The sequence below is a fragment of the Tupaia chinensis genome, unplaced genomic scaffold, assembly GCF_000334495.1.
Source record: "Tupaia chinensis unplaced genomic scaffold, TupChi_1.0 Scaffold000578_2, whole genome shotgun sequence".
NCBI classification, from domain to species: Eukaryota; Metazoa; Chordata; class Mammalia; order Scandentia; family Tupaiidae; genus Tupaia; species Tupaia belangeri.
This window is the reverse complement of record NW_006160094.1, coordinates 82,237-95,756: the sequence shown is the minus strand read 5'-3', so window position 1 is coordinate 95,756 and position 13,520 is coordinate 82,237. Positions and strand designations below refer to the sequence as shown.

The following is a 13,520-nucleotide window of genomic DNA, read 5'->3' as shown; positions in this document are numbered from 1 at the left end:
AACGTGTTGTGTCTTTCCTAACAACTCAATAGTTTTGCACCTACCTAATTAAAGACACAAGGCAGTCTCCATGTGTCTATCTAGACACAGTCATTGATGCATAGACACATACTCATCATGGGTCTCTGAGATGGGTACTGCTTTTAAAACTGATTCAGATAGGTAAACTCCCCTTTCATTCATTCCCGGTGAGTGTTATGAGCTCCTCTTTTGTGTGCACAAAAGAGCGGAGTACTCTCCACAAGGTCTGGTTATGTCACGATTCCCCGTCCAGTCCTCTAACCCTTAGCACCTTGGGCACCTGCGTGCCTGCCTGGTGTGTTTCAGGCTGACTAGGCAGGATTTGAACCACAATTGCCATGTATCGTCTGGCATGTCTCGAGCAGCATGTCACCACGTGCCACAGAGCCACTCACCATGCTGATTTATTTTGTTCCCTTTGAGAGATATTTTATGCACATACAGAATATGTTTGTATATATATTTTCCAATTTATTCTTAATTTGCTGTAGGGATCATGCAGTTGCCAGGGAGAGAGGGAAAAAAAAGTGAGAAAGCACCCTCCTCCCACCCAGGGGAGATGGCCTTGCTGCACTCTCTTCTCCTTTATTCTCCTGTAGGGATTTGTGGCATGCATACACACACGCCTGGTCAGGTGTTTTTCAAGCTGCTGGGTGTGGGACTTGAACTGCATAGCCAACCGAGTGGGATCTAGTTGCCTTAACCTTCATGCCACTGTCTGGTCCCTCCCACCCTTTTAAGTCAAGTGCTAGCACTTTAAAATCTCAATTCTTGGAAGGTATTCCATTATCGGTCTAATCCATCCTGGTATGGTTGCTGCGTGGTATTACATTGTGTGATTGGATAGTTATTTTATAAGCACCTTGTTGGTGGTCATTTAAGTAATTCCTAGGATACTTTTTATGGACTTGCCTTCTTTCCCCTACCTGGCATTTCTCCTAATGCATCAGTTTTATGCTGGGAAATGGGACTCGGTGCCTCGTTCATGGGGACCCTCACCTCTGTTTGCACTTCCCGGTAGATCCAGACGAGCATAAGTAAGTTAAATTTACCCAACAAGGCCTCATCTTTTCACCACACAGGCTTTTCATGATTAATGTGTAATTATTGATTATGAGCTGGCTGATAAGCTCTTTTACCCCAATATCCACTTCGAATTGCAGGGACCCTGAGGACAAGTGACTCAGTTTGGCAGGCACATGTCTGCCACCTAGACCGCCATCAGTACGGGTCACCAGACAGCTCAGTGTGACGGTGTTCTCCCAGGGGACAAAGCCGCGTGCTATCTGGAGTGTCCTTCACTCCTGGACCACAGCCGGCCTCCTTCCTTTGAATGTCAGTGCTCTTCCTGTGTGATTTAATCTCCACTGTAATATAGAGACTTTTGAAGATCAGTCAAAGCACATTAACTTTAAACATACCATAATTAGCTCGCTCTCCTCTGGTATGGCTCTATAAAGTAAATCTTGTTCATTTCTGGTAACCTTAACTGTCAGAAGTTGCTTTCTTACTTGCTCATTAAAAAAAAGAAAGAAAAAAGCCCCTTCCCAAACTGCATCTTCAGAGTCTTTGCAGTGACCTTGACCACTGATGGTCACTTCAGCTGCGTCTCCAGTTCTTGTTATCTCTGCTCCTTTTGGTGTCGGCATTACCTTAGTCCCCTCTGAGGTTCAGTGTCTCTGTTTCTCCCTGTCTCTCTTATCTTCGCTGTGGTCACCCTCCTCCTCCCTTACGGAGGTCTGCTTCCTTCAAAGCAGTTTCTTCAGCTTGCTTGTTTCTCTGACACCATTTATACTCCAGCAATATAATTTACTGTTCTCTCTTATTATTTCCTCAGACTGATAGTCTGTTGCCCTCACCTATCCCCTTTATATTAAAGGACTTTATCATGGTGCAAGTTGGTTTTGTTTTTTTATTTTAGTAATGAATGAAATTAAAGTGAAAAGAAAAACAGTTGCAGAGATGTGTCCTCTAATTATTTTTAACTATGTTTTAGTAAGTTTCCTAGATTTGATCTGTAAATGCTTTATTTCCCTCACTGATCATTTTATAACTACTTAAGAAATTCAACAACATGTTTTGTTTTGTTTTGTTTTTCTAAATCCTTGCCACCTGAGGGACGTTGTTCTAGGCCCTGAAACTCTTGCCTTCAAGAAATTCACTCTAGGGAACCAGCAGTTAGCATAATGGCTATGTTGCTGGATTCCCACGTAGTCGACCGCGGTTCGCATCCCGGATCCTGTGGCTTAAAACTCACGCCAGGCACATGTGCGTGCGTGCCCAAGATCCCAAGAGGAGAACCGAGGAGAAGAGATTGTGGCGTGACCATCCCCCCTGGGGGGTGATTTCTCGCTTTCTGTCTCTATGTCTCTCTCTCTCTCTCTGGCGAGCGCACGTGCCCTGTAGCGAAAACCTCTCCAAAAGAAGAAAAGAAATTCACTCTCGTGAAGGAAGGCAGATCACAGGTGGAATTTGTTGGATGGAGCAAGTCTTCTATGGAAATTGACATAAGAAAAGGGCACAGGGGGTTCAGAATGACGGTACAGTTTTTTTAAAGGTGGTCAGAGGAAAAGGTCACTGGGAAGAGGCCATCGGAGCAAAACCGTGAAGGAAACGGTGCAGCAAATACTGGAGATGCGCAGAGGGAGTGTGTTCTGGGCAGTGGAAGCCGCAAGTGCAAGGGGCCTGAGGAGGTGTGTGTCTGGCCCATTTAAGGAACAGCAAGAGGCCACCTTGGCTGGAGGGAAGAGTAAAAGAAATCAGTTGTGAGCCTCCTGGGAACTTAATGGTGTGAGGCCTTCTGGGTTGTCGCAAGGACTTCGGCGTTTAGACTGAGTGAGCTAAGAGCCATTGCAGAGTCATTTCTGAGCACATGAGGGAGGTGATAGTCTTGTGATGTATTATTGTCGTACATTCAGGAGACTCGTGATTGTTGAAAGACCAAACAGCCTTTCTTCTGGCTCTTGCTCCATTTTCTTACCTGCTCAGTGTGTTAGGAGTAAGAACTAGATTTAAAGGACCCACTGTTTTCTTTTCTCTCCCTTCCCTTCCTGGATCTGTTGTGTAGAGCAAAGACCATTATTATTGTTAATGAATTATTTAATAAGCCTTGTCTCTACGTAACCAAAAGCTATCAATAACCGTGGGCTTTCTGTGAACTCTTCTTATCTTGCTTTAATATATTGATTTACAGCTAACTCAGTACTTGTTCCAAAAAAAAAAATGAGGTAAGGTTTAAAACAAACAAACATTTAAATCTAAAGGCTGTGAAAATAGGACATTAAAAATTAAAATTATGTAGGCCAAAGAAAGAAATGTAACAATCAGTTTAGGTGACTGTTGTGAAGCGACTGATGAATGAATTTACCCGTAAACTTCATAGTAGCAAAACTAGGAAGGAAAACAACAGATGGCATAGTTCTTTTCTGACTTTTCCAGACCATGGCACTAGCCATCTTACTTCTTACTCTGATGCAGTCCACTATGTGAAATATGTTTCATAACATCTTATTTCTTTCTTAATGTCTTTTATTTGCCAGAGAGTAAGTCCACTTGCCAGATGAGACAAGGAGAGAGAGGGAGAAAGCATCTCTCAGTAGAGTGTGGTCATGCTGCTATCCTTTCTTTTCCAATTCTTGACCTGTTAGAATTTTGGGCATGCACACACATATACCTGGCCCGCTCTTCAGTATTGCAGGGCCAGGATTCAAACCACAGTTAACCATGTGGGATCGGCTCCCTTAACCACTAGCCTAGGGGCCAGCCCCTTTCTTCTTCACCAACCACTGATTTCCTTCCTTCCTTCCTAACTTTTCTTCCTTCTCTGCCTTTCTCTCTCTTTCCTTCACTTTTTTCCCTTTATCTTTGTTTTTCCCTTTTTCTCTCTCAGAGAATGCCTGCATGTACATGTGAGGGAGGCATCCTGCACAGGGTTTGGTCATCCTGTATCTCCTTTTCTCAGCTCTCCAGCTCCTCACAATCCTGGGTGCCCACATGAACACCCAGCATATTTGAAGCTCGCCCAGGGATACAAACCCATGGTCAACCATATGGCTTCCAGCCTTGCAAGGCACTTGTGTTTGTTTCTGCTGTGCCATAATGGCTAGACCTACTTTCTAAAATAAGTCGACTAGTAAACATTGAAAATTATCCCTCCTATGCTACCTATTTATTTGGGGAGTGTTCTTTTATTTAAAAAAAATTAATTTAATTAATTTTAATATGACCAGAGAGGGTCAGAGCATGAGAGAGAAGGGGAAAGTGAGAAAGCAAGCCACCAGGTCCAGGACTCGAACCACAGTCAGCCATATGAGAGTCCAACACTCTTAACCAAAGTGCCACCAGCCAGCCTTAGGGAGTCTTATTTTTACTGAAAGAATCAACTTCCTGCTAAAATTGTTTGTTTACTAACTGTAAGTATTAAAATCAAGGTTGATTCTAATTGTCTCACTAGATTGTCAGCTACTACCTTTGTATCCCTGGTATCTCTAAGCAAATAGTTCTTCAGTCCCTTACCCAAAATCTAAAAAGCTCTGAAAACAGAAAATTTTACCCAAAGCTGGGTGCCGTGGCCCAGCCATCGTGTCTCCATGTTAACATCCAGCTCAGCAATGCTGGATCGTACAAAAGACCTAGGTTTGGTGCCCTGGTCGGCCCGGGTATGCCAGGCTGTGGCCTGAGGTCCTGGTTGGATGGGAAAGCTGGGAGGGTGGGGTGGGGGGGGGGTATCATGGAGTGAGACTCTGTGGGGTGACCTGTCTTACTCTTTCTCTCTGTCTCTGCCTCTGCTTATCATGAAAGAGAGAGAGAGTGAAGGAGTGAATGACTTGAAAGAGAGAGAGAGTGAAGGAGTGAATGACTTAAAAGAAAGCTGAGTACCAAACTCATTCAGAGGCAAAACCCCCAACAAGGCTACTTAAAAAAACTTTGTTAGTCCCGCTTGTTGCAGGCACGCCCATATTTGGCTGCAGATGTGGTGATAGGTGTGAGTGCAGGTACCCTGCAGACTCTGCCTTTGCTAGTCCCGCTTGTTGCAGACACGCCCATATTTGGCTACAGATGTGGTGGTAGGTGTGAGTGCAGGTACCCTGCAGACTCTGCCATGTGTTAAATAACTCTTGGAATATGCATCTTACAGTTTTCTAAAATTTGAAGATAGAAATTCCAAAACACATCAGGCCTCAGAAAGTTGAGAAAAGACACTAAGAGCTTGCACTAACCAGTCGCTAGAACAGTGTGCACTAGTACCTCAGAAGTGGGGATTGAGCTGAAGTTTGACTAATGCCCGGCATTTAGCAGTGAGAAACTTTCCTGGCTGGATCTGGTGACCTGGAGGCCGCGGGGAATGGAATGGATGATTCAGTCCTCAGAAGCAGGGCACTGAAAACGTCTCCTTAATTGTCCTCTTCAGGTAATAGTAATTGGTCTCCAGTTAGGCTAATAAATCCCGGGAGGACGGAGTGTTATTCTGTTAGTTAAAACTGTACCTATTAGTATCCTGGAAGGGGCTTTTTACATGATTCATGTACTTCCTATGTTGTCTCTGTGTCTTTGCTTATCACTTAGTATCTTTTTTAGTTTCGTTCAACGTTTCTTAAAGGCGTCACATCAGCTTTTTTAATAGTGATGATTTAATTGCAAAAGCACACATGAACAGTTTGAAAGGTGTGAGAAGAAATTCACAAGTCACATGGGGAATCAGCAACAAAGCTAGCAGTCAGTCTGAAATTCGTCCGCTGTGCACAACAAATTGCACCACCAGTGGATCCAATGGTGTATCCTGGAATCGAGGGGAAAATTAGTTTGACACAAGGAACGTTTATTTCATACTGAAGCTATGCTGGTGTATATCAAGATGGATTCAGTGCAGGTTTCCGTCACGCAAAGCCTATTTAATAGGGGAAGCAAGACGTGTAGATAAAATAAATCCAGTATCCAGCAAAATGTACCCGGAGAGACTTCGCAGCTCAGGGGATCAGGAAAAGAGATGGGGTCCCCCTGGTTTGTGAAGGCGAGTCGGAATTAAAGAAGTGGGTGGGATGGGCTTGTAGAAGACAGGGATGAGAAAGGTAGGGCCCCAGCACGCAGGAAGCTCCTGGTTTACTACTCAATACGCCCATGAACACATAAATGATGGAAAAGGGTGAAATGATAAATATTGTAATAGGGGCTGTAGAACCCTAGAGGGGAATACTAGTCCTTGGGAAGGGTAGGCAGGTTAACTTTCGCACTGGGTCTTGAAGGACTCAGTATGTTGTCCAGACGGAAGGGGGTGAGTCTGGCCATCTTTTCTAGGCAGAATAAGTGAGACACTATTTGACTCTCCGTGACAGGACAGTTGCACTGCAGTGACCTTTTTGTTGTGATTACAGGTGACTCCAGCACCCCTTCTGGAACAACACAGAGTGGGAAAGGTCTGCAGAGTAAGACTCAGTTTAGGTCCATTGCACCCAAACTCGCGCCCAAAGTCCTGACACCCAGAGTGCTGCCGTGTCAGTCACCGTCACTTTCTGATCAGGTGACTCTAGGACCTGCCATCAGCCCCAGGCCACTGGGGGTGCCCACCCAGAACTACGCACTCATGCAGGTTGCTGGCCAGGAGGGGACGTTTTCTCTTGTCGCTCTGCCCCACGTCGCCTCAGCTCAGCCAATTCAGAAGCCCCGAATGCCACTGCCTGAAAACCTGAAGCTGCCTATTCCTCGATATCGACCCCCAAGAAATAACAGAGGAGCCAGAAGAAAGCGTGTCCTGAGTTCTCCTGAGAGTCGCTGTAGCAAACCTCCTGCCCAGACCCAGATTTATCCTCGGACGTCTCTCTCCCCACCTGCCCATCCCGAACTTCCCCACAAACCCAGCCCACTGGAGCACAGGCTGCCAGCGGATGAAGCTCCAGCCACCCTCAGCCCGTCTGTACTGCCCAACGGAGGCAGCCAAGGAGACATGAGACTGCCAGTGACCAACAGCCATGGAGAGCTGGCCCCTCCTGTGCCCCTGGCTCCGTTCACACCCCAGGAGCCCTCTGTGCAGCAGAGCCTCCCCACAACTGCAGGGAGAGCAAACCCACCAGACAAGAGAGCGCCCAGTAAGCCTGCGGCCCTCGCCAGTGAGAGAAGGACAGAACAGGTGGATCTCACAAAGGCCATGACCAACTTTGCACCGTCCATTGTCGGCAGTGCAGTCCAGCTCATCTCTTCTGGCCCCAGGGGTAAACTGCCAATCTTACCCTACTCGGTCATGAAAACCACGGAGTTCTGCAAAATTGAATCAAATGCTCAGGCTGCAGATTCACCGTCAGTGGGGCCTGGGACGAACTTGAACTGTAATAAGATACCGTCTGGCACAGAGAGCTGCACTGCAGCCACCAGGATGGGAAGCAATGTCCTTGCACCACGAGTGCAAAAGAGTCCCTGTCCAGCCAGCAAACTAGATCTTGGCCACAAAACGAAACCAAGCAGTGGGGCCGCAAAGAAGAGGGGCAGAAAATGGAAGGGCTCAGATGAGATGTTGGGACTCCAGGGAAGGAGGAGGAAGTGCATCCTTAGTAAGTGTAGAGATGGTAAAGAGAGAATGAAAAGTGGTCCCCAAGAATCCAGAGACCAGAAGCCTGGGGCCATGAAAAAATACCGTAGCATCATGCCCAAGCCTGTGATCGTCACGCCCAGTTTGGCCCCCCTGGCTTCTCCTGCAGCTGCAGTACAACCCCAGACGCCCAGTGGCCCAGCACAGGACGCCTTGTTAAATACTCCACTCGCTTCAAAATATTTCAGCTGTTCGCAGGAGGACAGCCCTTCCTCGAACTCTAAGCCCAGTGCTGGGTTCAGAAATGGACTCTCTGGCATTAGGAAGGCCTGGCACAGATGTCACTTCTGTAACCACCACTTCGAGTTCAAACAGCACCTTCGAGAGCACATGAATACACACACCAACCAACGGCCTTACAGCTGTCGGGTCTGTCGCAAGGCCTACGTGCGTTCCGGCAGCCTGAGCACACACATGAAGCTTCATCATGCCGAGAACCGCATGAAGAAACTGGTGTGTTGTGAGTTTTGTGCAAAAGTGTTTGGTCACATCCGAGTCTATTTTGGCCATCTGAAAGAGGTGCATCGGGTTGTGATCAGCACCGAGCCCTCCCCCAGCGAACCGCAGCCAGGGGACGTGCCAAAGAGCAGAGGCGGGACGGAGGGATCCCTGGAAAGGTGAGCACTCCTGAAGTAGAAGCCTGGCAAGGAAGTCTGGTGTGTGCTTTTTGGTTTTAGGTTTTTGCCATAAGGTGCGTGCATTCACCAGAGAGAGACACAGACAGTGAGAGGGAAAATGAGAAATCACCCCCGGGAAGATGGCCACGCTGCAATTCCTTCTCCTCCATTCTCCTCCTGGCATTGCACACATAACGCTCCCGGTGTGATTTTCAAACCACTAGGTCCAGGACTCGAACCAAGGCCCGCCATGTGGGAGTCCAGCACCTCAACCACCACACCACCTGCTGGCCCCAGGAAAGTCTGTTTTAATGTGGCAGAGGGGAAGATTTCACATTCTAAGAGAAGAGTTTATAAAAACATCTTTGTTCCTTTTCATGAGGTAGCAAACTACCTATTCCCGAGAGTTCGGTGACAAATGGTCTCACTTCTCTCTGGTTGCTGATCTGTCATAATTTTTAATTACTCTGGCCCAGGCCAGCCAGGATGTAAATGCTGGTTTGAGGTGGGATGGGAACAATCGCATGAGAGATTATTTTTGCATCGAAAACTAATAGTAAATTATTGCATATAGTTCCTGGTAGTCTTTATAAGCAGTTTCTCCTCAAGTAATGTCCACAGAATTTTTATCGAATTTATGATACAAATGCATATACATCATTTGCTCCAGAGCATGGCATGACCTATGCAGGGAACTCAGAATGGGTCTGCTGTGCTGACCATCCCTAGGATTCCCAGACCTAACCAGTCTTTCCCATCTGGCCAGATTAGCTTTTCCCCGTGACATTCTTTCTTCCAGGTACTGCTTCCTAATATCGTAAAGAAATGAGCTTAGGCATTAAAGGGGTGAGTAACCAAAAACCTGAGGGACAAGATATCCACGTTCCACTCAGGGAAGTGAGGGGGTGGAGCACTGGAGTCCCACCAGCACCATGAGAAGTAATCTTTTCCAATACTGGATTGTGTGCCCTTGGTTGTCGTTTATTTTTCCCATGAGAGAGCAAGAGAAGGAATGAGAGATAAGCACCCCAAAGAGGGTCTGACACCATGATCTCCCCAGGCCCCCAGCCAGCCAGGGTCATGAGCACCCAGCATTGCAGGTTAACCTGAGCTCCCATGTGGCCCAGCACTGCCGAATAGCGCCCTACTGCCATGCCAAGTGCTTCCTGTTCATTCTGACTTCCTCTGTCATGTTTGATAAAAATAAAGAGCACCTGTCCTGTTTGTTCCTTGCTTTTACGTAGTTTCTCTTTTTTCCTTAGGCATTTCTGTCCCCTTTGAGACATCCATGCTTTTCAGTAATGCATGGAAAAAAAAAAAAAAAAAAAAAACTCACCTGCTGGTTTTCCTGTAGCTAGTTAGATTTTGATTTTTAGGTGTGTGCAAACTACACTCAGGGCTCAAGGCTGGGAGGGCAGCATGGGGCAGCATGGGGCCATTCCCACAGCTGGACTGCGTTCCTGCAGTACTCCCCTGTTACTGCCTGACTCTCGCATGCGGTGGTAAGAGTCCACCTAGCTGGGGGAGAGGCGTGGAGGGAGCTCCCCCACCACACAGCCCGCTCGCTGGAGAAGGACATGCTACCTGCAGAAAGGCAGCTGGGGTGGCCGCGGCCTCTGCCGTAGGGCTTCCCGGGCTTTCCAGGTTCTCCATCTGCCCATATTGCGTACTTCTCACTAGTTTTAGATCTCTAAAGGTCAGGAGCTGAAAGGAGAAGTTCAGGTTGTGTTTTGTTCCATAAAATCTTACGTCAACGTTTTTGCCCTCTCAGGGAGCACAAGCCCAGCCTGGAAGAGGACCTTCTTCTCAACCAGGTGGATGAAGTCAAACTGCAAATCAAATGTGGTCGCTGTCAGATCACGGCTCAGTCTTTTGCCGAAATAAAGTTTCATTTACTTTATGTTCATGGAGAGGAAATTCAGGGCAGGCTGCAGGAGGACATCTTACCAGGAAGCAAAGGAGTTCAGGAAGAACTGCCCAAGTGCACACCCCCAGACCGGAAGCAGCTTCCCGAGAGAAGGAGACCAGAGAAGCACCGTCCCCCCGAGGAGGAGGTACATGCGTTTCCCACATTGAAAAGGCAGCTCTACCTTCATCATCAAAACGGCGTGGAAGTGCTCATGGGCAGTGACGGAGCCCAGCTAGGAACTAAGGAGCCCAGGGAAGGCCCCAAGGGCCCCGAGGGTCCTGGCCCCTTCTCGGGCCTCCTGTGGTCCCGGTCAGGCTTCAACTGCCTCCTCTGTGCACAGAAGCTGGCGTGGAAGGAGGAGCTCCTGCTCCACTGGCAGCACCAGCATAACTGCGAGGACCCAGCCAGGCTCTGGGCTATTTTCAGCACCTTCTCTAACCAGGGAGTGATGGCACTTCCCAGTGAGACTGAGAAATGAAACACTCAGGCGAGCTGAGGTGGAAGAGAACTCGCTGCCATCTTTGTCTCGTATGGTGGTGCTTGATTACAAAAATCAAACAACTTAGCAGCATTAATAATAGAAGTGATTTTTGTACATAGTTCTATTTTCTTATTAAATAAAATGTATGCCCTTGGTGCATATTTTTCTAACCATATGCAATCTGATTTTAAAATTCTGCATTCTGGTTCTTAAAATCTTCTATTTTATTTCAAAATACATGAAGGGATCAAAATTTGTAGATTGAAATGTAGAGGATCATAGGCTATTCTTCAAAGACACTTCTTAGTAAAATGAGCGTGTGTGTGAGTGTGTACGCACTGGTGTGTGTCCTTCTGTTCAGATAGTTTTTATTTACATACATCAACAAACGTGAACAATTGCCAAGCGGCAAAGCCATTTTCATCTCAGCCATTGTATCACATTCGGTAGTGAATGTTGGTATTTATTAATTATCTGGCTTATGTGAATGAACTGTTAGAGCAATATTTTAATAAGGTTGTCATCTACTATAATTTAAAATCCATGTATTCAGGGCCTGTATTTGTCTGTATTCTGTTATTTTCTTAAACACATATTGTCTTGAGAATTAGTGGTTGGCAAGTTTACAGCTGTCATGTTCCATATCAAAATAATAAAAAAAAAATTTTTTAGTATCACAGCTAATAAAAAAAAAAGAATCTACTTTCTTGGTAAAAAGTTATTTTCAAGTGATCTTTGGGGCCAGACAATTTACAACCTGGAAAGTGAACTGGATAGCTTAGTCCAGATGTGTAGGTGTCCCGACTGCTTTTCCTCACTCCCAAGGAAATTCAGAGGCTGGTTGTTAGCTGATCAGTTTTAGATGCAACTGTGCCTTTCAAGCCCAACTTCTCTTTGAAAGTCGAGAGTAAGTGATTGCCTCTTAAATTCCTAGGAAATGACCTCAAATCAGAAAAGTTACCATTTGAAGTTTCTGGCCGTCCAGGCTGCAAAATCTTTTTCTTAAAAGGGAAGAGTTTGAACCCAGATCGGGCTAAGACCTCAGCCTTTGGATGAAAGCCCAGTGCTTGTGGCCAGCCCTGTGGACTGAAGCGTGGCCCAGGCCTTGTCATGACATTTTTCTGTGCTAAAGGAAGTTACCTAAAAAGAGGAAGATCTGAGTCCTAACTGGTAAGCTAGTAGGTCTGAAGTCATCTTTTGTTCACATGTAGTTGTAAAAACAAGTGTTCAAGGCCACAGTTTGGCTCTAATAGTAGAAAAGGGGAAAATTCACTCTCTGCCTTTTTGCAAATTGATTTGCAAATTTGAAAGTAAGAACTTAGGGATGGAAATCTCTGAAAGATTTTGCCATACTTTATCAATTGGTCACACTCTGCCCGGTCTCAAAGAAATAATCAGACCTCCACTCTTTGATATTTTTAGAAGCCCTGGGTTAGTAATAAAATAATTTTACCATTCAAGGCAGTTCTGAGTTTGCTTTGGGGAAGATGGGTCTGGAAGACGTTGCGAAATGAGATCTACCAAGAATACTGCTTGAATTCAGACCATGAAACTCAAATTCAAACTGAAATCATTGAGTCTGGTCAGATGGGAAGTGGCGTTTCAGAGCGGTTGACCCAGGGTCCGGACTGTGTGTGGATGAAAGATGGAGGGGTGGAATGCACCCTCCTTGCACAGGATGGGACACCCAAAGTGCCCTGGCTCATGGAGATATTTTGCTTCTAGCACTGTCCCTCCACACATCGCCACAGCAAGGGCACAGGCGTGTCTAGAAAGGCATAGAGTGAGGAGTGGGGAGAGACAGAAGAGGGGAAGTGACTGGCTCAGTGTAAGTGCCCTGTCTGGATCCTCTTCTAGGACACATTTCAGAGCAGCAGCTCCGGGTCCTAACTTCAGGACTTTAGGAGGACATTCATCCATGGTTGGTGAGAGAAGGCAGGCTAGGGGAAGGGCCCACACTCATCTTAAAATCATCTTTTTTGGGAAAGTCTTGGGTTCACCTCCCGGGGGCTTCCTGTGCAGGTCAGATGTACCCATGATCAAGCCTGCCTGAGACGGGGTGGGTCCAGACATGAGTGCCCTGTTGGGGTGCACCTCTCTCATTCTTTCTGAAGAAATAGACTTTTGAAAATAGAACTCTTCCCAAGGGAAAAGGAAATTGGTATACATAGGGACGGCGCTGGACGCTGTGAGTGTGGGTTCTCTCCGAGTACAGTGTCCCAGTTCTCTCCTCGCGTTGCCGTGGGCACAACCCTGATCCCTGCGGTAAGGACGGTAGTACTTCACCATTGAGGATGGGGGGAGAGGAGCTCTTGCTGGGGAGGAGTGAAAACCAGGGAGCAATGTAGCGAAAGTAAGCTGGGGACAGGGCGGAGCCTTCCTCTGGCGTGGAGCTGTTTTCGGCACATCCCCTACCTGTCCTGTGCCCTTGAGGGAGTGACTTCCGAAGCCATCCTGTCCTCTGAAATGAGAGCAGTGGTCCTCCCTCAGGGCGTGGTGCCGAAGAGCCAGTGAGTGGCAAGCCACATGGTAACTGGTGGCCGGTAGTTATTGTCCACATTCAGGAGAAGGCTATGTGGTACCGTATAGAGATTAGGTGACACAGCTCAGGTAGGCCGTAAGTCAGAATTCGAGGGTGAAACTACCGAGAACCAGAGAAATGTGCATCTCTGCATAAAAAGTGCATTTTAATTTTTAAATAAAACTGGGATTTGGGTTGCATAAAGGTTTGGTAAGTATCCAATTAATATAGAAAGCAAAATTCAATAAGTTAATAACATACCAGGCTCCACTTGGAGGCTGCTTGTCCTCAGGTCTTACCCCAGCAGTACCTCCTTCCTGCGGCCTCTGCCCCTCTGCCCTCGCCTGCCCATGGTCCAGAAGCTGACAGTGGGCCTGTCTCTTCCCACCCTG

General features: G+C 46.8%; 1 protein-coding gene across 7 annotated transcripts in view; it reads left to right on the top strand.

Annotated features, from left to right (window-relative positions):
• ZNF438 (zinc finger protein 438) overlaps positions 1–11,987 on the top strand; it is a 216,790-nt gene extending 204,803 nt beyond the window's left edge. For 5 of the 7 annotated variants that reach the window (XM_027775614.1, XM_027775613.1, XM_006158262.3 and 2 more), the window contains 2 exons: positions 6,393–8,217; positions 9,989–11,986. In XM_027775614.1, coding sequence (XP_027631415.1) covers positions 6,393–8,217; positions 9,989–10,604 — 2,441 coding nt within the window. In that variant the 3' untranslated portion in view covers positions 10,605–11,986. Of the gene's footprint in view, positions 1–6,392; positions 8,218–9,988 lie in introns of all 7 variants that reach the window. The other 2 variants (XM_006158270.3, XM_027775616.1) reach the window with 1 other exon arrangement.
• The last annotated feature ends 1,533 nt before the right edge of the window (positions 11,988–13,520 follow it).